This window comes from Medicago truncatula, chromosome 3 (genome assembly GCF_003473485.1).
Source record: "Medicago truncatula cultivar Jemalong A17 chromosome 3, MtrunA17r5.0-ANR, whole genome shotgun sequence".
Lineage (NCBI taxonomy): Eukaryota > Viridiplantae > Streptophyta > Magnoliopsida > Fabales > Fabaceae > Medicago > Medicago truncatula.
The window spans coordinates 53,494,913-53,521,707 of NC_053044.1; the positions used below are offsets into that span (position 1 = coordinate 53,494,913).

A 26,795-nucleotide genomic window follows, 5' to 3' on the forward strand; every position below is an offset into this window, starting at 1 on the left:
AATTTTCTGTCGTCATCATCTTTTTTCGATTAACAAATCTCTTGATGCTATCATTATCTCAACCGTCTTTTTGAGGTTTCATATGTTCCCAGGAATCAAAAAATTCTTGCAGGGGGATTATGAGACGTTGCATTATTTTAAGCTACTTTGTATTGTTTTGGGAGCACTGCCTTCGGGTTGGTGAATAGTACACGTGAACATTAAAGTATATGCTACCAGTATATGCTACTCAAGTAATCTTACTAATTATTTTTTCAAAAAGTTGAACATAGTGCCAAGAGTCTAATGTTGATTGTGTGTAGTCTAACAATGTGTTTATAAATGGGTGGATGATCCTTGTTTTATAAGCTGATTTTGTAAAATCTAAATTAAACATAATCTAAATATTAGTTTCGTTGCACCACCGTTTACGGAATTACCGCTATTGAATTGCTACGATCTATTTCAAATGTCTCACTATTAACTTGAAAGGAGCTTATTATAAATCTCACATTGAATGAGATAAGACTTTACATTGCTTTTAAAAGTGGTGGGTATTTTTTATTTTACAAAATAATTTTGAAAGGAACAAAAGCATATCAATTTTGAAAGTTTTTTTTATTGATTTTTAAATAGTATTTTATTTTTGTATTTTTTAAGAAGACAATATGAATAGATAGATAGAAAGCTTCTTAACAAAAAAAAAAAAAAAACATATAGAAAGAAGAACATATTTTTTTTTTTGACGAACATTTGTTCTTTTGTTCCTTTTCGTTTTACCGATCTATCGGAATAAAAAATATATAAAATTTACTAATTTATAACCCATTTTTCGTACTTTTGATATTTACTAGACACATAACAAAATCCTATGTCATCTCTTGTTTGAACCTGTCCACCAAACGTTACTAACAAACAAAAGAAGTGGAATGATGTGCGGCTTTGGCTTTTAATAATCTTAGCTAGAAGGGAAAAATGTTCACAATGGATTTCCCCAGTAGCGACCTTCCTTCTTCGCATTGATTAAAGGGATGCACTTTGAGATTCAAGTAAGAAGGCAACAAATTAGGTTATGTTTGGTTTCATTTTTATTGGAGGCACTTTTGATTTTGAAATTTATTTTTACAGATATTGTTCAACTCATTTTTAGATGAATATATCCAAATATAAATTACTTTACATTCAATCCAATTTTAAGCAGAATAAATTTTAAAAAATAAATAAGCAGCTGATAGAACAAAAAATGTCAATCTTCACTTAATTGCTATCAATTAGCAAGTTTTGATAATGGTGGATAATTGGGTAGTTGGTGCAAGTTGAGTGCCTATCAATTTTTTGGGGGATTTTTGAGTGCAAGTTGAACCTTGCGATGTTTGAGTGATTTTTTGCGTTACCATCATAGTCAATAGAACAAATAACGTCAATCTTTGTAAAAATCGCAAGTCAAGTGCTTAAAATAGAAAATTGAATGCATATTTAAATTGATATAAAATCAAAAATTTTAAAATGAAAATTCGGTAGTTATCTACCGGATGTATAATTTTTTTTTAAATGAATATTCGGTAGTTTTCTACTAGATGTAGATTTTTTTTTTTATTTTTTTAAAATAAACATCTGATAGTTATTTACAAAAAGTGTTATTAAGAGTAAATTCGTAATTTTAGGAAATCTAAAGAGATGTGAGGGAGGCCTAAAAAAAATCTTCTCACACGAGACCTTACGGGCCTGACCGAAACAAAAGCTTAATCACCAGTAATAAGATCTGATTAAACTAATCACCGCATTTCGAAAAAAAAAAAAAAAAACTAATCACCGCATTTTAATTTTAATCTGATATAAATAAATTGAAAAAAAGATGCAAAGTGTGCGAAACGGTTATTTCCCTCCATCGGAAGCAAGATTGAAATCATCAATGGCGGGTTCAGAGTCAGCACTACCACAAGCAGAAGCAGAAACCGAAAACCAACTCACTTCTCTCATCTACGGTGCGTAATCAACAACTCTTAATCGCTTCTATTTGTTAAACCTAATCTCTAATTCGAATCATACTCGATGCGATCTTCCATTCGAACCAAACGATACACGATTTGATTCATTATTCAATTTCATCTTTCTTTGCTTAATTCGTGCAGAGATGTCAAACGAAGCTCAATCTATAATGGAGAACATGCTTAAGATGATCGCGTTAGTTACTTAATCATAATTATTTCTTCATTTTTTACATCATTACTATTTTTGTTATGTTATAAGATAACAAAATTGAGTGATTGTTTTTCGATTTCAGATCTAATATTGTTTTTGTACTATTTTTGCAGTGAGATTAATCAAAATTCTGCAGTGATTGAGGAAGAGATCGAGAAATGTAAAGGTTCTGCTATGGAGAGGAAAACAGCATTAGATGAAGAGAAAGAGCATTGTCAAAAAGCTGCTTATGCTGTTCTCGACATGCTAAACAGAAATTAAAGAGCCTTAGGGTAATATTATTCGATCCTTTTTCATTTTAATATGCTAAGAATTTTATTTCCACATATTTCAAAATTCCATGCATGTTTTTCTTACTTTATACATTGCAATCATATCATGTTTAGATAACAAGATTGTAATTGTCTCTATTTGGTGCGAAGATTAGATGATATATAACTCGTCATCCTCTCTTAGGGCGCATAGATCTTCTACTTCTGAGCTGTCAGCCATAAGAATTTTGCTTCCTCTTTTTCCAAACTTGTACTCTGCGTACAAAAACCACAAATTAATATGTTCAATACTATGAATGCAAAAATAAATCATGATATTATAAGCAATTGATTTATATTAGGTGCAATTGATTTTTATTGTGAAGCGCTGTGGGTGGAATTAAAATGAAATCAAAGAAGGGAATGCTTGCTCCCCTCCCCGCTATTTCTATTTTTGGATTATATATTATTATTTTTTAATAATTATTCAACCGTGAAACCACTCAGAATCTTGAGAATGCTTGCATACTGAATTTAGATAGTTATACCCATACCTGCTACTCTGAGAAGATCTTCGACTGAATCTGGTAGGATAATGAGCTTTGGTGTTGTTCCATTTTCAATGTTTTCGTTGGGGTGATGTCCATGGATTTTGACTCTAATCGGGACTAGGCTTGACATAGGACTGGAATTTTCTGTTTCTCCTGCATTAATTTAGCATGCGCCTATGAGTTAATATTAGGTAAGCAGAGAAATAATGTCATTTATCTCAGAAAATCTCCGTGATTTATTTTCTATGCATTTCATAGCCATATCAAGCTGTGATACTACGGTTAAGCAAATAAACTGAAGGAAAAAAACCTAGGCTACCTTGCCATATCAATATATTAATGTCATCAAGAGTTTGAGGTTATTCCTGTCATCTAGAGTTTGAGTTTTTCAATTGAACTAAGATTGCAATCAAGCTGGTTTTATATTGTCATAAAAGATATCTTTTAAGCATGAGCACAGCAAGGAATGCTGCTTTTTTGAATAAACCAGGATTAGTGTTGTGCCTCTTTATCATGGGGCAATCTTGTGCACGTCGCCCCACGTGACATATGACATATCTTTAACACTAACACTTACACTTGGTAGGGATATAATCAAATGGTACTAGGTGTCAAACTTTAGCACATATGCCATTTAGTAATATCACATGATTACACGATCAGATTGGTTAAATTCATATTAAACAAAAAGTTATTAAGTGGTGTATGTGTTGAAAATTTATAAAAGTTGTTGTAAGTTGACGGATAAACACAAAGTACCTTTGAATGGCAATCTCAAATTTAGTTAATTTCTTTTTCTTTTATGCACACCCTCATAATCATGCTCATAAATCTTTCTGGGTGCCGTGTTTAGCAGAAACCTTGAATGTCAATTGGTTCTTGTTTTAATGTTCCTACACAATATCTACCCACTCATTTAGTGTTATCATCCCTTACTGACCGTACAATCCACAGGATTAAGTTTACCTTCTTCATATGGATTTTCTTCATGGTACTTTGAAATGTCATCATTTGTGCCCTCATTTTGTGTCGGATGCTGCAAGAAGCACACAATGTTCATCATATATGACATGATTTGTACAGATGTAAATGTGTGGCCAATATTAAAATAAATCTGTTTGCCTGTGCCATAAAGTCTTTATTTTCCGGAGGGATGTTATCCACCGTAAAACGTCTTTAATTTTGTTGTTGTTGTGTATCATTTTTTTCTTTCTGGTTCATATGATCTATCATGTAAAAGTGTAAACTACATAGTTAAATAGTATACTTAGTTTTGCTGATCCATGTATACACACACATTGTTAAAAGTGTAAACCATTGCGAGAATTGGTCCATATTATATTTTTTGTCCCTGAGATGTTAATATTTGTTTTTTTCACGATCCTTTCGTTCAAAGGAAGTGATTATCCATGCATCATTAGGTGACATGAATGTTCTGTTTGGGAGAAAGGGGCAAAGGAGGGAATCTGAGAAGACATTTTCAATTTTGAATAAGCTTTTATTCTTTTATCCTTCACTTCTTGGTCCCCTTTCCTCAAAACATGGTTTAAAGCTGATGGATAACCAAGATCTTTTGGAATTTCAGGAATAACTTTTTACTTTGGCCGTTATCTTTCTCCCACACACTAAATTACTAATTGCATATAAGTTTGTCTAAGGTTTAGCTATGGGCATGCGATGTTTAATATCCATGGATTTTTTAGCATCTTTTTTTTTTAAATTTATTTTAAATCCGAGCCTTACTAATTTTTTTTTGCTCCTCACTAGATCACTGAAGAGCTTTAGTGATTTTTTTTTTTTTTTTGCCTAGAAGAGTATTGGTGATTAAAATTTTAAAAAGGATATACCTCGTCTTCCAAATCACTCAGAAATTCTGTTACATACGGTATTTCTTCCAGCACCCCGCCTTTTAGGCCCTTCATAAACTGAGTAGAACAAAAAACAAACATTAATATAAAGAGATATGGACTTGTGGACATGAAGTTTGTATGAAGGGAATTTGGTCATATTTTTGAGGTCTTTGTGGCTTGCAAGGATATTTGGTCTAAATATTCAATATCCTTGTATATTTAGAAATTTCAGGAAAAATGTGGGGATTTGGGTTATGAATTGCTCTCAAATTTGAAAAATGTGAATTAAGTAGCTAATTTTCAAATGTGTATTTGTATTTGTGGTTTGCTATCTATCTATTATTAAGATCCACGAACCTGAGTAAAGTTGGTGATGATTGCCTTCCCATCTTCATTAAATGGTTTCACCAGCTGCTTGAAATGATGATGATCGATTCGTATAAGCTGGGATAGTCTTCTACTTCTCACTGTATAAGGTTGTGGGATATTAAACATCACACCTATTTCTCCTACCATGCTTCCAGGATCTAGTTTGAACAAAAACTGAAAAGAAAATTACGAGCTTAGCAATGCAATGGGAGAATTGCCATTAGCTACGAGGCACAAATACTTTGCATAAAACATTGGTTTTTATTTCTCTACTTTTAGCCCTCTAAAAGTCTTGTTCCTAGTATCTCTTACTACCTTGCTTGACCTTCTGTTCCATTTACATGTCTGATTAAGATGTTCTCTAGGCACAGCTCAAATAGTTTAACATAGTTTGATGTGTTTGCTTCAGCAGGTTGCTCGGAAGTGCTTGAAGATGGTAAACACTTCATTCTGTAAAGTAAACACGACCTTCCCAAATGACTTCTGCCTCAGGTTGATGCAATATGTTTTGAAGTTATGCAGGTCTATGAGATACTTTCCGATCTCCATAGTTCAGAAATTATAATAAATACAGCGTTTCTCTAATTTCAATTTTAAATGAATTACTTTAGTTTCCGTTGTCTAAGTGGGGAGAATTTTTGGTTGTCTTTATTTCTTCTTGAATCATGTCTTTCTAAGTCACTGTCTCACCAGTTGTTAGCAGTTACTGCTTATTTTACTCTAGACATGCTTGCTACTTACACTCTGAAATCAATTGTCTGTTTGGATTCCATCATACCTGTTCAGACCCATTCTTTAATATCAACACATCCTGCGATTAGAAATGGTTCAGTCTGCAGCTAACTAGTTCAATCCAGTACTAGAATATGAATTGTATAAGATAGAGATAGAGATGTTTTACCACTGATCCAGATACCAAAATGTAGAAATATGCCGGCATCTCATTTTGCAAGATGATGTCAACCTTTGACGGGTAGTATTCTGCTTTCATATCTGATACCTGTGTAGTGATGGATGTCATGTTTAGTTGTTGAAATGTTTAGAATCTATTTTATTGTTAAGAGAGAGAAAAAAGAAGCTTTACCATTTGGGATATAAAATCATCTGAGACTCCTTTAAATAAATTTGTTTTTTCAACTACGTTGTGGAAAAGATGCTGAGCAATACCGGCTCTAATTGCTTTAGGTAGGTCCTGTAGCACTTCTTCTTGCTGTAACTCTGCTGTCTTGAACTTCAGTTGTGTATGTGCCAACATTTGGTCCTTCAAACCTTCTGGGAGACCATTTTTGCTCGCATATTGTAATATTTTGTTGAAGGCGTCCCTCTGTGAAACATATAAATATAAGTATTTCTTATTGCATAAGTTTTGACTCATTTATAATCTTTTTAGATTAGATTAGCGATTTTGAAAATTAAAGCAAATCTACTAATGGCATCAATTCTTTCTACCTGAAAAACCCTTACATTTTTATTTCTCTACTCTATTAACATATCAGGAGGTTTATGATATGTATTTGAAATATAAAATGATTTTAGAAACTTTTTTGACTAAAATGGTTTTAAAAATTTAAAAGCCAGATATTTAGTAAAAATTTATTAAAATTTAAATATATTAGGGTTTAAAGAGAGAATTCTGTTGGGATTTTTTATATTGAATAAATTTGATATTTCAATTGGTGAATTTTGAGGGAATTAAAACGATTTAACTCATTAATTTGCAAAGATTTTGAGTAAAAAGTAGAAGAAAAGGTAACCATATGAGCTTAAAGTAGAAGAAAAGTTATGGAAGAATTTCACGGCAATAATTTCAAAAAAAATTGAAAAATAAAATTTCATCAAAAACAGAATATAAGAATGGTAACCATAGTAGAGATTTGAATGCAGTTAAGCTGAAAGTTGACTAGGATATAGGGATATTTGCTCAAACTTTGGTATTTTTAATATAAGAAATTATGTCTAAGCTAAGCATGTCTGGCTTAGAAAAGAAGCAGTTAACAGTATTTTAAACCCTGCTTGACAAACTTAATAGCATAAAAACTTTAAAGGTAGGAAACGTAGGTGGTAAATACTATATCTACATCTTCTTTCCCCTTTTTTACTCCTCTGTAGTAATACTTATAACCAAGCAAGTCTAAAGTTTCTAGTATAATTGTTGCAATGTAATAGTTTTTTGTTTGTTTGTTTTCCGAATGTTAATTCTTTCCCTTACCAACCAGATTAAAGTAGATTGGATTTGAAAGTTTAGTTTGATTTTCATGTGATGTTAGTATTTTCGAGATACTTACAGTGGGAGAATGTCGGTACAACATACTAAAATATATAAATGTTCTGAGCAATCGTAGCTTAACCTTATTGTGTTTTCTTCCTTTAACTTCCACTAGGAAGACATAAAACTATGTTGATGTTAGTGTTATAGAATTCAATGCTAAGTCAAGGGTTAAACTACCATGAAAAATCTTCATAAAATTTACCATAGCAAAGGTTCGGACAGAGCTATGAACCACCAGATTTGTCATGTTTCCGATAATATATGCAGTGAGTCCGATGTTAAACAGCATATAAAAAATATTGAAAACCTTCTCCGTTGTATTTTCTGCATGTAAATCTCCATAGCCAACAGTGGTAAGGGTTACAATAGACCAATACATGGAGTAAGTGTAACCCGATCCGACACTCCTATGCTTAAAATCCTCTACCTGCTTCCCAATCCACGTGTTTCCGGGTGATTTGTGATGGAAAGCCAACCAAAAATACACGCAGCCTGTGAAGTGCACTGCAAATAGCGTAACCTATGATAAACCAACAAAAGTGAAGCTCAAAATTAAGAACCTAAATTAGACAATTTGATGGTTATATCTTATTTGGATCTATCTTAGTCCTTAGAGAAGCTTTAATTTATTACTTACGCATAACAGTTTACAGACTCTTGTTACTGAGTAGCTGACCCTGATGTCTTTCTCTAGCCTGTAAGACCGTTAGCAGGTTTAGTTACAAGTTACAAATGGCAGAACATGTGGGAAATAGCAGAACATACGTATAATGTCTGTTATAACCACAAAAATATCCTAAAGAAATATACCTTGAGAAGAGCTCACTAACACGCCTCAATCGCCAGAGTCTAAGCATGTTCAGAAAGCCAAAGACTTCCCCTCTGTCGTGTGATTTGCCTGCTATAAGTTGGTATATCTGCTGAAATGGCAGAGTGGAAGCTAGATCCATGGGGAAGAATAAATGTTTGACATACCTATTATGAAAACGCAATAATCATGAGAAAATAGAGGAACAATACGAAGTATATATTTCATAGTTTTTGGTGTCCTTGAATTGTTCAGCCATTGCTTGTCCTATTAAACAAAACTGAAAGTAAATCTAGGAGACAAAAATCAAGACAGAGTGAAGTAACTATTTAGTGTCAAGATAAAAGGGGGTAGACAACCAAACGGAACCAAAGTGATTAACTAGCACGTTTCATATTCAAATGGATGCAAACTGAAGACATACAAACTAACAACAACGAATACTTGATTAAACTAAATTTAGTTATAACTACTCGCGTAAAGACGGACACCATTTTTATTGTCCATGAATGATAAAATGGTACAAAATTATGAAGTGAAGGGTAAGTAATATTGAACGAAAAAATGTTACACTAAAAGACAACATTTTTTCCTATATAAGATAAAAAATAAATTTTTTCATATTGTTTAATATTGTTTCTATTGTTGTGGATTGTTCATTCGAAAAAATTCAACCCAAAAGATCGATGACAACAACTAAGAGTAACACAACAACTATAAACTAATCCACAGATAGTATTAAAATTTCCGGTGTGTAAAATGAATGCCCATTGCAGAGTCAATGATTAGTCTCGGCGATCCCAAAGGGTCTAAGCTATAGTCAATACCTTGCGGCACCTAGTTGGGTTGTCATTTTTTTTTTGCTGTGTGGATGTGGAAAGTATGGCATATACGCACCTGATAGCAATCTTCTTATGGTCATCAACAAGGAAATAAGTTGATTTATCCAAGTAAGCCACAAAGAATGTCAGGATTATGTCAAATGCAAAGAAGGCATCAACAACAAGATCAGCAATCAACATGGACCCAATTGACATCTCTCTGAAAGCTAACTCGAATGGAGATGCCCATGCTGAGTACACCACCAATACCACTAGGAACGTTTGCCACAATCTATATCACAAACTTGTCATTCCACAGCACAGGATATAAACAAATAAATTGTATTAAGGCAAATTAAATATGTATGTACCTATATCTGCGATCATAGGGAGCAATAACATATTTTTTTAGGTCGAAGTAACCTTCATCAGGATTAGTGCCAAATGCTGGTAAAAGACTGCTAGAAATTGAGGCCAAGTTCCTTATTTCGCCACTTGAACGTCTTCTAACTAGAGATGGCAACGTCATTTCTTGATAGAATGAGAGAGAGAGAGTTAACACTTCTTGTTATCTACGTTGTTATACAAGTGGAATACATATATGCATACCACATACGGCAAGGCTTTGTCTAATTTATTTAATTATCAATAATTCTTTCTCTAATTAGTATTTTATTAATCAATAATTCAACTTCTTATATGAATTTCAACGAACATTTAAGTTTTTCTATTATAAGAAGTCAACTCTGTGTTGCGTGAATCTCCATGAGCATTAGAAAAATATATGGGAAGGGTGGCAAGGAGCTTTGACATACTCTTATATACTAGTAATAATGGCATAATCATGTATAGAGATAACTTAATATATATTTAGATGATAGATATGTTGTTGATCCAGTGATTTGTCAGCAAGCATGGAGGAAAAATTAAAACACAAGGTCATACTTTAAGTCATTTTCCTCTCAACTTGTTTCGTCAACTACACAAGCGACTGTATCATTTTTTTTTTCTTTTTGAAAATACACTAATGGATTTTTGTTTGACTTAATAACTATGGATTCAACTCCTCAATTTCACATTTTTTTTTTATAATGCAAGATATAATGTATCTCAACTTTCAACGAAAATGAATTATCATCGTAATATACCACTTGCCAAATTTTTTACACTTTCACGAATCAAACTTGGATGCATCAGGTCGACCCTAAATATCCTAGGGTTGGTCTGATAACCAATGTCCCAAGATTTACATCATTTAATTAATGTAATGTGAAAACTGTAAACCGATGAATACACTGATGAGTGTTTTATTTTCATATATAATAAATTACAAAAGCATTTAAATAAAATCTGATTTTAATATTTAAATAAAATCCTCGAAGACCCTAAGTGTCACCACAATCATATATTTATTTTATGAATGACTAATCAAATGATAAAATAAAAAAAATATAAAAGATGATAAAATAAAAAAACTATATTGACAACTCATCAAATATTTTTTTTTTAAAAATTGACGGAAAAAATATTAAGTCATCAGAATAGCATTACATGCTTCAGAAAGAATAAAAATAGTATTACTACATTATTAATAGTAATCTGGTAATGCTTTTTTGGAATGTTGTAACATATGATACTTTTTTAAGTAACATTTAGTGATCATTTAAAAAAAAAAAAAAAATTAGTACATGTATCTTCCAAGCATTAACTCAAAATTTTACTTGTCAAAAAAATAAAACTCAATTTTACTCTTAACGGTATTTACATTTGAAATGCTCAAAAGTTATCTTCTCTTTATTCTTTCCCATTATGACAAATTCAATTACCTCATTTTGATCTCCCATCTAATTTTTTAGATTTTATTATGATGTGGCATATTCATTTATGACATAACATTGTTTATTAAACCACATTTTAAGCCTAATAATAAGAAAACAATATACTAGTTGTTAAACAAAAAAAATATACTAGCTGTTAAACAAGATAATGTCTTATTTCACGGATATAAATATATAGATATAAAAAGTATTTTATTGCAAAATCTTAATTTTGGATTAGAGCAGGGTTTGGACCACCTTATGCTCGAAACGACCCTAGGATATCATAAGTTGTGTCTTCATTTGCTAAACATTGTTCAATGACTTTCATTGTTCAATGATTTTTTTGTTGTTTGTATAAATTAGAAATCTTCCACATGCAACTACGAAGACAATCTTGACCCTTGTAAGACTCAAATAGACGGTAAACTCTACCTACAAGCTTTAATGTTGGAGCATATCCAAATCTAAATTAGAACCAGGATCTTGGTCACGTTAGAAGAGACTCACGACATTTTATCTAAAACTCAGGTATTTTTGTTTTCGTTCATTATGTGGATCAAATTGTTTTGATATGCTTCAGTTACAATTCGACTTCGTAGAGCCGCAATGTGTAGAGTGTCGCAAAAGGAATTAAAGATAAAGACATCCAGTAAAGTTATATGAAGATGCAAATTATGGTCTACCCGTGATTTAGTACGGTTGGTAAAGAGTGTAAAACTCAATCACATAAATGACAAAAATCAAAACAATGACATTTATACAACAACTTACTTTTGATACATTGACAAACGCTCAAAATTCATGTACAAATATTCTACACTAAAACATACATATCATGCTTTACAATGTACGTCTCTCCTTTCCAATGCAATATTATACAGATTTAAATTGAGCTGGTTGAAAAACCTTCCCGCATAAACGTTGTTGGCATTCAGGTGTTCCCAAATTCAGTACTTGAATACGATTCCATGATAAAAAATGCATCGCTTTTTTGCTTAAGCCAGACATGATTTATTTCCACCGATCCTCCAAACCTAGCAAGCAAGGCAGCAGTACCACACATATGTTGGACCAACTTGGATAATTATATACCACAGATCACAGAAACACGCTTCAACAAATCTAGAAGCTTTGAAATCAATGAAACAATAAGATCTCTTGATTAATATTTGGTTCTCATTGCTTTGGTTTCATCCGCTTCTCTTGATTAATGACCACGATCCAACTCCTGCTTTCTAGATGTCCAGTGCATCAATAAACCAAAATATACATACGATAGCCCACAGATTCAGCCTATGATAGATTACATGTACTGTGCCAACCATTGCTTACACATGTCAAGCACTGGAAGTGCATTCGCATGCAGGGCCTGCAACAACATTGATGTAAAGGTAAGAAAGTTGAACACTTGAAAAAGATGTTTCAAGGACATAAAAATAGTATAAACAATAAAACCCTGATATGCAAGGTGCAGGTGATATTGATAACCCAAGGGCATGTAGGATCCATCAAAAATAAGAAACTGATATATATCTCAAATTTTTTCATTGATATCTCTCATAAGATGCACTGTGTGAAGAAAAGGATATGTCATGTCTTTTGGTTAAGCCATCCACAACTTTCGTCATCAAGTCCGAAGACCTAGAGGGATGAAAAGGAAAGAGTAAGTTTTAGCTACTGAAATCTACTAGTGTTTGAATCGGGCATTAACTTATTCCGTAGGAGTGTTCGAGACATGGACTCTTTTATCACTGAGAAGAACAAAGACATAGGGATCTATCCTATTAGAAATCGTGGTTGGGCCTAACACAACCCCACAAAACCGGCTTGTGAAGTGAGGATTGCCCCCCACTTATAAACACATGGTCGGGCCATATTTTGTCCAATGCGGGACTCTTTAACACACCCCCTCACGCCTAACATTGGGCTTGGTGCGTGGATATAGATGGCGGATGACCCGACAGCAGAAACCTGATAGCAGGTGGCCCATGGATCTTAGAGAGGCTCTGATACAATATTAGAAATAGTGGTTGGGCCTAACACAAAAACCGGCTTGTGAGGCGAGGATTGCACCCCACTTATAAACACATGGTCAGGCCATATTTTGTCCGATGTGGGACTCTTTAACATATCCTATGGCCATTACTAATTCAAAAGTATAGACGGAAATAATGAATTTAAAAGAATGAACTTCATTTGTTATTTCTTTAACAGTAAAATATGATCCTCTTTGTTTAAAGGTGGAGGGAGGGTTTACTGTAGGCTGTGTAATGGAATGCACTAACTTGATGATTTTAGGCTTCCTATGTAGTTAAACTAATAATCAGGTACAACCCAAAGGGGTCCGACCCATATGATATACATATAACATATATTTTATCTACCCGAACCAAAATATGATTTTTCTTTTGGTTAACAAGCACTTTATTTGTTTCAGACTAAAATTTGTCATAAATTCTAAAAATTGAAACTGCGCCAAGAAAAAACGTATTTTCAACCTTTTTTTAGCATAGAATTGTTAACTTAAGGAAGACATAAGATGTCACAAAGTTGTTCTTAATTTGAGACATCATCATTATTATTATCATTATCATTATCAGGACAAAATAGTATATCACAGTTCGACTAAGTTGGCTATGAATAATAATTGCTGTAAAAAATTGGTGACCCTACGGAGAAAGGTTAGATAATCCAAGTGACACTGTCAGAGTCATCAAGCTGAAGCTCCTGCCTTGAGGTGGCAGAGTAAGTTATCCATAATCTCCGACAACTAGATTTTCTAGCAAATACTCATTCACCATATCTTGGATGCCAGATTTATTACCACTTGAAAGAGTATGAACCCCCCTAGTTTCATGAAGTGGGTTCAGAATACATAAGACAATTCAATCTAATGCTGCTATGCATTTGTAGTCTAAATAGAGGCAGTTTCGTAGGATAGAGTTGGTTAGTTAATTCCGTTTAAAAGCTTAAATAAATCCGAAAGAGGATGCCGAAATTGATCAAAAGTTCACCTGATGAGCAACATACTGAACATCAGCCACACTTCCACTTCGCGAAGCAATTTGAAATGCACTTTTTAAACGACCACACACTACACAAGCAAGAACTTTCCTGCATGCCCAATTCAAAAATATAATGTCACCATGGTTACTGAATTACTACAGGAGAGCACGTGACATGATGTATTGAAGCATTTGAGCCGCATACAGATTGTATAATTCTCTTTTGAACAATGACAAATAATATAAATAAAAAAATTAGTGAATGAATAATGTCACCAACAAAAGCATTTTCCCCTATTTGAAGAATCTGAATGATTCTAATTATTATATTATCATTTGGGAACGAATGTGTATAACTATATAGAAGGAAGAGAAGACAACATAAATTTATCAAGTTTAGGAGCAAAATTTGCAAAAGCTAAACTGTTTATGAAAACCAAATAAAATAATACAGAAGGATATATGAAAGTTATAATTAAATTAAGCGAGTCAGCTACATGAATTAGGCAATGCCTATGTCCTAATGATTTATAAATACACACAAACCAGTTCTGTATAGAACTCCCAAATAACAACATAACTGAAAGTGCATGAAGGCAAATAAATAAATAGAGAAAAATTAAAAAAAGCATCACCTGTGGCTGCTAGTTAACATGTCTATTAGACGGTCTGGGCGTTCTTTATGCTTATTGGCATATACATTTATTGAAGCACCTAAGACCTACACCATTAAAATCGTTGAAGCTGGTGAAAATTTCTTAAAAATAAGTTCACTTTTTTTTTTAAAAGGTAAAAATAAGTTCACTTATTGACCATAACAACGTGGTTACAATGGCCCATCTTAGGACTTGCTTGAGAAAAAAAAATCTATTTTCATTTCATATTTAAACTTATAATTGCAAAACTGCTCCCTATTTGTACAAGTCATATCAAATTATTAGGTAGAAACAAAACCTCTTCTTCAAGCAGAAGAGAAAAAGTAAATAAATGTAATTAAATTACCTGGTCCCAGTCATCATCATCTATTGTGCCCTTAATGTTTCTAAAGAATTCTGTCAATTGGCTGCCTCTTTTTCTCTCAGCAAGAGATGCAGCAACGCCAGCATATATATCAACAGCTGCTTAATACAATTAAATTATCTAGCTGAGTATGCTGATAACAGTTTGTGGAGTTAAAACAACAAGGCAGCAAAACAAGATTGCAGTAAATTATCAATATTACCAGGTAGATTGAATTCATAGATCACTTGGAATGCCAAATCAAAATTCTTCTCAACAAGAACCTCTGCAATTTTACACCTTCGTCTAAAATGTAAAAACATACGGAGCATTAGTAAGTAATAACTATAGGTGCCTAAAACAATAAAAATAACATTTGAATGCATGCAATAAGGACGGTGGAGAAATCCAGATGAAACTTTAGCAGTCATTAAGAGGACTATGATAATAAGTAGCACCAAAATCATCAAATGACTTAAAAATTGCATATAAGGTTGTCCTGAGCATTGTTGAAAACTAAAGTCCACATAGCTTTTGCCTGAAGAGGTGTATTATATTTCAACCGTCAATTTGAGTTTTTAGATTTGTTAATTTGAGATTAATTTGGTCTCCTCTTAAAAATGGGTTGACAAATTCAAGACGAGTTTATTCAAAAAATTGTAAAAGATACATCCACAAAATTGAAGAAATACCAAACTCCAAGAAAGAGAAATGGATGGTCAAAGTTACAAAGTAATTAAGCTAAACAATTACACAAACCTGAAAGTGTCTGGATCATTGGGATTCCCGAAAAGTGAATGATTCCATTGCGGTCCTTCTGAATCATTAAAGGATTTAACAACTTCAACCTACAAAATACAATAAATCGGCAGAAATTGTGAGGAGTAAACACAGGTATCATTAACAAAACTCATGACAATATATCAACAGCAGAGCATTTAAATAAGCGATTTTCCAAAATGCATGACTATGACTAAGAAGTTAGGAATATTTCCTGGGAATTGCTAAAATAAGAGATGATGCCATGTAAAGTCAAAAAATTACAACACAAACGTGTCTAGAAGTCAAGTAGTGAATGTTTGTATGTTCGTTCAAAGATGTCATACTGTCCATAAAGCAAAGGCAAGTCTATTATTAATTTGGAATTCCAAAAATGAGATTGAGTATATTCAATTACCTGAATTGATACCCTGGTAGAAAATTTGACAAGCCCTTCTTCAGTAAGCTTTTCAGATGCACTTTTTCCCCTAAGACCTTTTGTGACAAGTTTGGTAGATTCCCCACCTTTGTGCCTTGCAGATAACCCTTCATCAAAGTGCATCTATAGAAATAAGCAAAAAAACACAGAATTACTAACAAAAAATAGAGCCAGGGTAACAAGCTTATAGCGACTTATATATAGTTAAGCAAATAAAATATGTGTAATTTAGTTATTATTTTAGATGCACAATTACAAGAACCAAAGATGACAGTTGTTACAGAAAGTAAACCATGGCATCTGGTCTCCCGAACTACAAAAATATTTCAGATGCATATATAGAATGAGAAGAAATCTGAATTATTCACATTGACTTCGAATTCACGGTACACAGCATTATATGATGTCTAAAAGGGGGAAACGAAATTAAATTAAATCAGTGTTAATTCTGGAAAACATCGAAAAATAACTTCATAATCAATCAAATATCTTGATTTAGGGATTCCAAAACTGATTCTCCCATGCTACTTACAGCTCAACTATATATCAAATCAATTCCAATTTCGGGGGGCAGCTCAACTGGTTTGAGCTAAGTGATTAAAAGAGTTGAGGAATTAAAATGTTATCATCCTAGTTTTCCTTTCTGACAATATGGACATACCTTAGCATGTTCCAAATGTCTAATGGCTTCCTCTTGTGAAGAAGAATTCATAAACAACTGAATGCAACAGAGTCCAGCGGCAACATGGTCCTTTTTAATTACCTGAACAGAAGAAGAGAACATTATAAAACCTAATAGATAAAGAACACAAGAACATGAGTTCTGGGTATAAAAAAATTTGTTCCTGTTGTAAATAGTGAAGTTTTACTATTATCAGTAGTAATTTGTAATTGGCCTATTAGTTATTAGTCAGGCCCATTAGGTTAGAATAGCCTATATAAACACATTAGTGGTTGTACATTATTTATCTCTGAAATATAATATTCAGTTTTCACATGGTATCAGAGCCTATCCTAGATCTATCGTTGGGCTTCCCGCATCGTCCACGCTTCAGGCCCATTGGGCCGGGCTGAAGCGTGAGGGGGTGTGTTGGAAATTCCGCCTTACAGGCCGGTTTATAAAGAGGAGGCACCCCTCACCTTACAAGCCAGTTTTGTAAGGATGAGTTAGGCCCCAAATTTCAACATGGTATCAGAGCTCCCAATCTTGGGGGGCGTTGCTTCCGCATAAACCCTAGCTGCCATCTTTGCGGTTACTTTTTTTTTTCCACCTTAATTGCGATTTTGTAAGGATGAGTTAGGCCCCAAATTTCAACATGGTATCAGAGCTCCCGATCTTGGGGGGTGTTGCTTCCGCATAAACCCTAGCCGCCGTCTTTGCGGTTACTTTTTTTTTCCCGCCTTAATTGCGATTTTGTAAGGATGAGTTAGGCCCCAAATTTCAACATGGTATCAGAGCTCCCGATCTTGGGGGGCGTTGCTTCCACATAAACCCTAGCCGCCGTCTTTGCGGTTACTTTTTCTTTTTTCGCTTTAATTGCGGCCTCTTTGAGATTCAGAAAGCACTGTTCATCGCGCACTGTTCCTGACGAGGCACTGTTCACCATTGTTGATACTGTTCACCTTTGTTCCACGGTTTATAAAAAAATTGGGAGAAAAAAAAGATTATTTTTTCCGGCTTGAAACTTGTGGTTTTGGAGTTTTTTTTTTTGTCTACTAAGATTTGAATGACATCAATCAATATGTCAAAAGAAGGATTGATTCAACCCTTCAGTGAAGATGAAATAAACAAGGTAAGATCTTTTCTTAAGGAATTAGATAAACCAAGATGTACGTCTCTGGCATACACAGGTACATCTCTTTCTCCACATCCACTTGGTAAGTCTCAATTTTCTGTTGGATTTAATGCTTCGGATAAACCATCTAACCAATATTGGATACTAGATTCTGGAGCCACTAACCACATGACACCCCTACACACACACTTTTCCACTTATTCACCTTGTCCTAGCAACAAGAAAATATCCATAGCAGATAGTTCCCTTCTAACCGTAGCGGGTCGAGGAAATGTCCAAATAAGCCCAACTATAATCCTAGAAAATGTCCTTCATATTCCCAAATTGTCCACTAGCCTAATTTCTATTAAAAAACTCACAAAAGACCTATCATGTAATGTTGTTTTTTGTGACAATGCTTGTGTTTTTCAGGACAAGGATTCGGGGAAGACAATTGGAAATGGTAGAGAATGGTATGGTCTTTATTATTTTGATAACCAGAATCTCATCAGCTCCTCTAATATTTCCAACAACAATTCCTTTCTTTCTGAATCAATTAAGACCAACAAGGAGAAAGTCTTTTTGTACCATTGTCGTCTTGGTCATCCTTCATTTAGAGTCATAAAACAATTATTTCCTTCACTATTTAAAAATTTAGATGTTGAGAGTCTCTGTTGTGAGCTGTGTGAACTTGCTAAACACAAGCGTGTCTCTTTTCCTGTCAGTAATAATATCAGTACTTCTCCATTTTATTTAATTCATGCTGATGTGTGGGGTCCCTCAAATGTTGCAAATATATCAGGTAGTCGATGGTTTGTAACATTCATAGATGATTGTAGTCGAGTTACTTGGGTCTATTTACTAAAACAAAAGTCTGAAGTTACCTCTGTTTCTACATTTTTTTGCAATGGTTAAAACTCAGTTTGGAGTAAGTATTAAGAGAGTCAGGTCTGATAATGCCAAAGATTATTTTAATCACGAGTTTAATTCTTTTTTTCAAAAAGAAAGTATTATTCATGAGTCATCATGTGTCAAAACGCCCCAACAAAATGGGGTTGCTGAGAGAAAAAATGGGCATTTGTTAGATCAAACTCGAGCTATGTTATTCCAAAATAAGGTTCCTAAGAAATTTTGGGGGGAGGCAGTTTTAACAGCATCTTACCTCATAAACCGTTTACCTTCTAGTGTCCTTGACTCTAAAACTCCTATGGAAGTTTTATCGTCGTTATATCCTTATATGCCCACCTCCAATAATCTCACTCCTAGAATATTTGGGTGTACGTCGTTTGTCCATATCCATCGTGATGGTAGAAGTAAACTTGATCCTAGAGCCTTAAAGTGTGTCTTTATAGGGTATTCCTCCACTCAAAAGGGTTACAGATGTTATCATCCTCAATCTCGTAAGTACTTTGTTTCTCGAGATGTCACCTTTCATGAACAAGAAAGTTATTTTTTTCAAACTCATCTTCAGGGGGAGAAGAATATAAGTAAGGAAGATGAGTCTCTTATACTTCCTGACCTTACTTTCGGACCAGAAGTTGAGTCTGAAACTGGAGGTAATGATGTTGAGTCTGAAGTTGATTCTGAAAATCATGTAAATGTTGAAGCTGATGTAAGATATGGGAAAAATATAATGACTTATACACGAAGAAAGACCATTCCTGAATCTACTCATGACCAAGAGTCTGATCCGACATTACATGAGGTAACTTTGCTTGACCCTTCAAATTCTTGTGATTCAATTTCTGAATTTTCTCATGCACATGAACCAGAATCTAACTCATCATCACATAAGGAACCAGAAACCAGCCCAATAAAGTGTAAGAAACCAAAATCTAGAGAAGTACCACCAATAGATTCTGAAGACTTACATCTTCCAGTTGCCCTTAGAAAAGATACTAGAACCTGTACCAAAAATCCACTCTACCCTCTATCCAACTTCCTATGCTTTGAACAATTATCACCTACCTATAAAGCCTTCCTCACAAGTCTAAATACTACCACAATACCTACATCTTTATCTGAGGCGTTGTCTGCCAGGAAATGGAAACAAGCCATGGACTTGGAAATTGAGGCACTTGATAAAAACAATACTTGGGAATTGGTTCCTCTACCACTTGGAAAGAAATCTGTAGGGTGCAAATGGGTATACAATATAAAATACAAGGCTGATGGATCTATTGAAAGGTACAAGGCAAGATTGGTTGCCAAAGGATTCACTCAAACTTATGGAGTAGATTATTCAGAGACATTTGCTCCAGTTGCAAAAATGAATACTGTTAGGGTGATATTATCTTTAGCAGCTAACTACAATTGGAACTTGAACCAATTTGATGTAAAAAACGCTTTTCTTCATGGAGATTTAGAGGAAGAGATCTACATGGATGTACCCACTGGATACCATGGACGTATTGCGGTCAACGTCAACACCGTGTGCAAGTTAAAAAAGGCTTTATATGGGCTAAAGCAATCGCCACGAGCATGGTTTGGGAGATTCACTAAAGTTATGATATGTTTGGGCTTCAAACAAAGCCAAGGAGACCATACTTTATTTGTCAAACACTCCGAGTCAGGGGGAGTAACAGTGTTATTGGTGTATGTGGACGACATTATAGTAACTGGAGATGATGAAGAGGAGCAACAACTATTAGCCCAACACTTGGCCAATGAATTTGAGATCAAGACCTTGGGAAAATTGAAGTATTTTCTAGGAATTGAAGTGGCTCACTCTAAGAAAGGAATTTTCATATCCCAACAGAAATATATTACTGATCTTCTGCAGGAGACTGGCAAGGCCGCATGCAAGCCTGCAAGTACACCAATTGATCCAAATGTAAAGTTGGGGAATGCAGAAGAGGATATTAAGGTTGATAAGGAAATGTATCAAAGGTTAGTTGGCAAACTTATATACTTATCACATACTAGACCTGATGTTGCATTTGTTGTAAGCTTAGTCAGCCAATTCATGCACCAACCAAAGGAGACTCACTTACAAGCTGCACTCCGAATTGTTCAATATTTGAAAGGACCCCCAGGTAAAGGGATATTGTTTGAACGAAATGGAAGCATGAGACTTGAAGCATATACTGATGCTGACTATGCAGGGTTAATTGTGGATAGGAGATCAACTACAGGCTATTGCACTTTTCTTGGTGGTAATCTTGTGACTTGGAAGAGTAAAAAACAAACTGTGGTATCTAGATCTAGTGCTGAAGCAGAGTTCAGGGCAATGGCACAAGGGATATGTGAGTTGCTATGGCTGAAAAGCATACTGGAAGACTTGAGGGTAAAGAGCGATGAACGAACGAGACTTTATTGTGATAATAAATCTGCTATTAGCATAGCTCATAATCCAGTGCAACATGATAGAACCAAACATATTGAAGTTGACCGACACTTCATCAAGGAAAAATTAGATAGTGGTCTAATTTGCACTCCATATATCTCTTCCCAAGGCAATCTTGCAGATCTTCTAACTAAGGGACTGAACAACAAAAACTTTGAAAGAATTGTTTCCAAGCTGGGAATGATAGATATTCATTCACCAGCTTGAGGGGGAGTGTTGTAAATAGTGAAGTTTTACTATTATCAGTAGTAATTTATAATTGGCCTATTAGTCATTAGTCAGGCCCATTAGGTTAGAATAGCCTATATAAACACATTAGTCGTTCTACATTATTTATCTCTGAAATATAATATACAGGAAATATAAGTTAACACTACAGATAAAATTTACAATAAAACTTCAATGCTATTTTGACAAATAATTGTGTTGATTACAAAGCCAAACAAGAACCAACTTAAAAAATTATACAAATGTATCAACGATGAGAGAACGATTAATTAGTGACATGTGGTAGCAGATTTTAAATTTTGGGTCTAATTTAACACTAACAAACCGGCTTGGAAGTTAAAAGCCTACCACTTATAACGACTAATTTGGCCATATAACAGGTTGAGGTGGGATCTCAACCCACCTCCTCAAGGCCTAACAGTCAGGACTGGACCTGGATATCTGAAGCGTGAAATTCGCATGACTAGACATCTGTGGGTGGCTCAATAGCAATGATGTCAATTGTGGATTGCAGAAATTGCGGTTTGTTCAAATTCCGCTACACAATAGTGCTATAGTACTGCTATAGCCGGTACTTCACCATATTCGGTACTAAATAGCTTATCGCGAAAGAAAAAAAAAAATAGTGATTTGTTCAAATTCCGGTATGCAATAGCGCCATAGCCTCTATTAACAACACTATTCAATAATATATCTAGAATAGACAGCTTCTGACGCCATCTCTTTGATTGGGTGACACACAAACAAAGCAGACACAAAAAAACCAACAGAAACTCATGGCAAGCAATCAAACAAAGCATGATTGACCTTCTCAAAATTGCATCGAGAAACTTCAAACCAACAGTATTGAAGAGTGAAGACTCAATATTTAACTTAAAAATAAGTCTGAGAACTGCATCTGCAACAAAGATGAGGCTAAGGCAACTGGGACAAGAATGGGGTCAACAAACAACAACAAAGACACAATACTCAGAAGACAAAGTTGCAGAAACAAAAGAAGCACTGTATTTCGGCTGTAACAACAAGAAGTCGTGATTGGTCAAAGGAGAGAGAAAAATGCGTCCAAAATAGGAGAGATAAAGGGGGTGTTGTAATGGAGCCTTGCTACTCGTGGCACAAAACTGGTGGCGGGCAACTAAGGTGCTGGAAGGCCGGGAAGTTGGAGGCGGGACGTGCGAGAGCACGTTAATAGGCCCTTTGTGGTAAGCCAAGAAATTCTAGTATAATATCAAGATATCAATGGATATGATTTTCTTTTCTAACAGACTTTTGAAGAATATCGAGTTACATATAGTTGTTTTTTATATAATCTTTTGTGGGGGTCTTGGTCTTAGAGGAAACTACATCTCTTCTCGCCAAGGGTGAGAAGAACTTCTTGAAACTCATTTCTGATTGTATTCCAACATAAGTTTACCCCCTTGTAAATAATTAACCCATATTTTAATTTTATAATTACCCACAACCCGTTTTTACATAATTAAGTTGAAAACGTTACCTGAAAACCATATAAATAATTGAAATGCTTGTGAGTTTCACAATAGAGGCATATACGAGCAAGGGCTGTAACAGTATATTGGTTCACCGCTGCATCCTGGGATGTAGTTGATGATATTCTAGTTGAAATGACTTCCTCCAAAATAGGCATAGCACCATAACCAATGCACAATTCACATAGATCATCAATTGTCCCATAATCAGTTGCCAACGAATCTAGTCTTTGAGGTGATGAAGAAGACATTCCACTCATGATTGATGGCTGTGGTGGTGGTGGGACAGCATCAGGAGGGAAAAACAAGTAGCAAGCATCATGGTAGTGACCGTGCCTAAACATAAAACGGAGCAAATGCTGACGGCCATACTGTAAAATTATAAAAAAATAAATAAAAAAAATTAGGAAAATGAATTTAGAATCAGATTGAAAGGGAAAAAAAAGACGCCTTTTAAATAAACTTCAAAACGTATAAAAAAAAAAAACTTACAAGTATATAACAACCACCCAAAATGGCGTTAAAAATTTTCATTTTTGTTTAAGAAATAATAAGAACCATAAAAACACACTTAAATTTTATATAAATGCACGAAAATGTATGATACACATTCTTGAAACCGAAGCATAGCTATATAATTTGATAAATTTTTTTTAGCAAACTGCTTAATAATGAAAGCATTTGTGAGCCGATTATTTGCAGATAAGGGAGAGTTGTGATTACATCTTGCAAGTAATTAACACATTCAGTATATCTAATACTATCCAGGTTACTCCGAGGACCATCTTCAAAGTCTCGATTATATGTAGAATTGTTGTTTGCGGATACATGAGATCGTCTAGACCTTTCTGAACGGGGAAACGTTGATGGCATGTATAAGATGTTAAGATATGAATCAGCAGAAAGAGAATCATCCAGAATCGTGGGCGCACTTTTAGCTAGATGCTCATACCTGAAGAGAAATACAATTAGATGTTACTTCTGTGCAATGACCAACACTAAAGGTTCCTAAGCTCGTTATTCTAGATAAAATTGCAAGCAATGCTTACAAAAGAACCTAAACACATTTAGGTTTTAGTGAAGTACAGGAAAGCATGTGATAATACTTAATCCATCTGGTGCAATGTAGCCAGGATCGAGTGCTGGCTCGTAGGATCTTACGATTCTACGTGCCACGGCACCTCAACCGAGCTTCGACTTCACTCCGGTTCGTTTTTGCCCTGTTTTCCCATTTCCTCTGTTTTTCGCTATTTTTCCTGTTTTTTCTCTTTTTTTTCTTGCTTGGTTCCTCTGTTTTTCCTCTATATTCTCTGTTTATATCTCTCAACTCTATCAATAACCTACCGATCCTACTTACGAACCGCGTCTCGTTCCTCGTTTTTACATTCCTTCAGCGGCCGACTGATCCTACGTAGGATCTCGATCCTGACTACATTGATCTGGTGAGATATCTTGCCAACTAGATTACAGCAAGAAAACTATCATAAAGTGCACAACATCTTACATAGAACGAACGGCTGAAACATCAACTGGCGGGCCGCCTTCAATTGTATTAATAATCTCCAAAACTACAGGTCCAGGATCACCCTTGTACAACTGTAGAGCTTGCCTGAAATGAAATAGGTATACAATGTTTAACCAACCTTAAGTCTGTATTTATGCCTGCCACTAAAAAATGTACTAGTAATTAGAACTTCAAAGCTTTTAAAAAAGACTGAAAAAATAAAAGGTAACATACTTAAACTTCACACGAGCATGTCCGTAACGCTCCATCCGAATTAATGCATGACCCCATGCATTCCACACCGGGAACACATCAATCTAAAAAAGGACAATATTGTTTTTAAAACCTTTAATAACTGAAATGGAGTAGTTCTAGTAAATAAAAGAGCGACAGGTAATCAGTCTACCTTACACTTTTTGCAGGTATACACCGCCATGCTATACCGTTCTTCCACAACCAACCTGTCACGAAGACGAGCAGATGATTCTCCATCAGCAATATCATCAAGAGAAGCAGCAATCCCCGATCCCAAAAGGCTTTGGAGCAGCTCTGCACGTCCCAACCAAACATCTGATTGTGACAAGATTTCAGATAGCTCATCTGTGGATTGACTACCCACACTTGAGCTACCAGCATCAGATGAAGTGTCATCAGCATCTCTACTTCTCTCCCAGTTACTTGAAAATTCACTACCACCAGTGAGCTTTCTCAGCAAGGACTTGGCATAAAGTAGACCCTGCATATGCAACACATCAAGATGGTTGTATTTTTCATTGCAAGCAAAAAATCAGGGATGCAAATTGATAGTGATGTTGTTTTCTTTCCTGTGCAATTTAAACAAATAAGCATCTATCCTTATTAACCACCAACATAAACTGCAATCAAGAAATTACTCTTCCCATTGTATACCTGGACAAATGTTTCTGTGGCATGATATGCTCGCCCAATTGTTTCCATAGATGCATTCTCAGGCATCTGCAGAGAACTCAAGACATTCTTCATTTGATTAATGCATAAGTCAAGGGCAATCTTGGCGGAAATGGATTCATCAGAACACAAAGCAAGCAATGTCTACAAAGGGCACAATCAAGAATTCAGTAAAGACAGTTAGGTTAATAAAAATAGTAGAATATATGTGTGTGTGTGTGTGTGTGTGTGTGTGTGTAAAGTTTCACAAGCTGTCGCCCTTTCAAGACACTAAGTAAATACAATGACTTTGCTTATCATCACCGAGGGATTCCCACCCATGATGGCTCCAATTAAATGAGCTTAGAAGCTTGAATTGAAGAAAACGTCAATGAAATGCCAAAGCAACAGCACTAAATTCTGAAGATGATATTACCCAAATTATTAATTACAGGCTTCCAAGTTCCAACACAAAATTAAATATGAGGATCAACTCAGAACTACACCTTGAATAGTGTAATGTCAGGAGCACTTTCATATCTATGAGATGTACGGATGCTTTCATCTTTTAGTGGATCACCTGAAAGCATCCATTCCTCGACAATTGAAACGGCAGGGAGTCGTTCTTGCCCATCTGCTGCAAAAGATGAAATATGGTCCTCCTGAATTCCAGTCATTGTTTCCCAAGCAACCCTATCAGAAGGAGAAAGTCCAGAACTTTTTCTTTTCCTATAAACATCTTTTGGAGCATTTTTTTCCACGGCATTTTTTGGAGCCCAGGAAAAAGCTCTTCGAGCCTCTTTCTGCAAGTTACTTAGACTGCTCGTAAAAGACAACTTTGGTGGAGCACCTGATCTAGCCTTCTGCTTTGGTCTGGAGCCTGAGACAGATATGCGATGTTCCCTAGGAGGCGAGCTGATACTTACTGCAATAGCCTTAGTTGCATATGTAGTAACTACATGGTTGTCTCGTAAAGAAGGAAATTCCTTTAATATCTACAGAAATACAGGCAAACGCCACATTGAATGAGAGAGAAGCAATCAAGAAAACAAGTAAAAATGAAAGACAAAACCTATCCATATATGAGACACGGGTATCCCCTAATGCTTTGCTATCGGCACTCCCAAATAAATTAGTAAGGAAAATAATGCATGTTAATGAAAGTATCTAATGGAAGTTTAAATTACCAGTGCAGCAGACTGCAATTGTTTCCTCATCAGTAGCACTTCCAAAATTAGATGAGGATGCTCATGCAGGGAAGAGCACCTTTGCTGCCATGGCACTGGCAAGACAGACAGCACACGAAGCCCTAAAGCCCATGAGTTAAGCCGGGAAATCTCAGCCTCAGACAGATTCCCTTCTCTGCGCTTCAGGAAGAAGTGAACCTTCAACAGTGCACAGAAATGGTCATCGAAATGAAGATGGAA

The 26,795-nt window shown here is 34.9% G+C and overlaps 3 protein-coding genes across 11 annotated transcripts in view; 1 reads left to right on the top strand and 2 right to left on the bottom strand.

Moving 5' to 3' along the window:
• The first annotated feature begins 1,709 nt into the window (after nt 1–1,709).
• LOC11433026 (uncharacterized) lies at nt 1,710–5,827 on the top strand. Of its 2 annotated transcripts, none has more exons than XM_024777870.2 (4): nt 1,710–1,964; nt 2,112–2,163; nt 2,295–2,453; nt 5,612–5,827. In XM_024777870.2, the coding sequence occupies exons 1-3, from the start codon at nt 1,835–1,837 to the stop codon at nt 2,440–2,442; spliced, it is 330 nt and encodes a 109-aa protein (XP_024633638.1). In that variant the 5' UTR covers nt 1,710–1,834; the 3' UTR covers nt 2,443–2,453; nt 5,612–5,827. The 2 variants fall into 2 exon arrangements, with proteins under 2 accessions (XP_024633638.1, XP_003603499.1); XM_003603451.4 differs by having other exon boundaries at nt 1,714–1,964; nt 5,615–5,827.
• LOC11435453 (potassium channel KAT3) lies at nt 2,449–9,680 on the bottom strand. Of its 5 annotated transcripts, none has more exons than XM_003603452.4 (13): nt 9,472–9,677; nt 9,177–9,392; nt 8,282–8,446; nt 8,109–8,166; nt 7,674–7,991; nt 6,287–6,526; nt 6,104–6,202; nt 5,981–6,013; nt 5,191–5,376; nt 4,831–4,908; nt 3,950–4,019; nt 2,987–3,136; nt 2,449–2,708 (listed from the first exon to the last, which is right to left on the bottom strand). In XM_003603452.4, the coding sequence occupies exons 1-13, from the start codon at nt 9,627–9,629 to the stop codon at nt 2,605–2,607; spliced, it is 1,875 nt and encodes a 624-aa protein (XP_003603500.1). In that variant the 5' UTR covers nt 9,630–9,677; the 3' UTR covers nt 2,449–2,604. The 5 variants fall into 5 exon arrangements, 2 of the variants coding, with proteins under 2 accessions (XP_003603500.1, XP_024633637.1); XR_003009915.2 differs by lacking the exon at nt 2,449–2,708 and adding an exon at nt 3,743–3,876 and having other exon boundaries at nt 2,999–3,136; nt 9,472–9,679; XR_003009917.2 differs by lacking the exon at nt 3,950–4,019 and having other exon boundaries at nt 9,472–9,679.
• A 1,895-nt stretch (nt 9,681–11,575) lies between these two features.
• LOC11431983 (protein DDB_G0276689) overlaps nt 11,576–26,795 on the bottom strand; it is a 36,599-nt gene continuing 21,379 nt past the window's right edge. For 3 of the 4 annotated variants that reach the window (XM_024779288.2, XM_039831927.1, XM_039831926.1), the window contains 16 exons: nt 26,556–26,753; nt 25,875–26,363; nt 25,372–25,533; nt 24,869–25,198; nt 24,697–24,779; nt 24,463–24,567; nt 23,682–23,910; nt 22,967–23,329; nt 16,784–16,885; nt 16,102–16,245; nt 15,684–15,772; nt 15,148–15,230; nt 14,928–15,043; nt 14,561–14,646; nt 13,935–14,034; nt 11,576–12,289 (listed from right to left, as the gene is read on the bottom strand). In XM_024779288.2, the coding sequence (XP_024635056.1) occupies nt 12,224–12,289; nt 13,935–14,034; nt 14,561–14,646; nt 14,928–15,043; nt 15,148–15,230; nt 15,684–15,772; nt 16,102–16,245; nt 16,784–16,885; nt 22,967–23,329; nt 23,682–23,910; nt 24,463–24,567; nt 24,697–24,779; nt 24,869–25,198; nt 25,372–25,533; nt 25,875–26,363; nt 26,556–26,753 (2,745 nt within the window). In that variant the 3' untranslated portion in view covers nt 11,576–12,223. Of the gene's footprint in view, nt 12,290–13,934; nt 14,035–14,560; nt 14,647–14,927; nt 15,044–15,147; nt 15,231–15,683; nt 15,773–16,101; nt 16,246–16,783; nt 16,886–22,966; nt 23,330–23,681; nt 23,911–24,462; nt 24,627–24,696; nt 24,780–24,868; nt 25,199–25,371; nt 25,534–25,874; nt 26,364–26,555; nt 26,754–26,795 lie in introns of those variants that run through there. The other variant, XM_039831928.1, reaches the window with a different exon arrangement.

Excerpts from the sequence above, each read along its gene's own strand:
- LOC11435453 (XM_003603452.4), bottom strand. The coding sequence starts at position 9,629 with ATGACGTTGCCATCTCTAGTTAGAAGACGTTCAAGTGGCGAAATAAGG. Across the intron at positions 7,992-8,108 it reads GAGTCTGTAAACTGTTATGC|GTTACGCTATTTGCAGTGCA; the intron begins GTAAGTAATAAA and ends GGTTTATCATAG. Across the intron at positions 4,909-5,190 it reads TCATCACCAACTTTACTCAG|TTTATGAAGGGCCTAAAAGG; the intron begins GTTCGTGGATCT and ends TGTTCTACTCAG.
- LOC11433026 (XM_024777870.2), top strand. The coding sequence starts at position 1,835 with ATGCAAAGTGTGCGAAACGGTTATTTCCCTCCATCGGAAGCAAGATTG. Across the intron at positions 1,965-2,111 it reads ACTCACTTCTCTCATCTACG|AGATGTCAAACGAAGCTCAA; the intron begins GTGCGTAATCAA and ends TAATTCGTGCAG. Across the intron at positions 2,164-2,294 it reads AACATGCTTAAGATGATCGC|TGAGATTAATCAAAATTCTG; the intron begins GTTAGTTACTTA and ends CTATTTTTGCAG.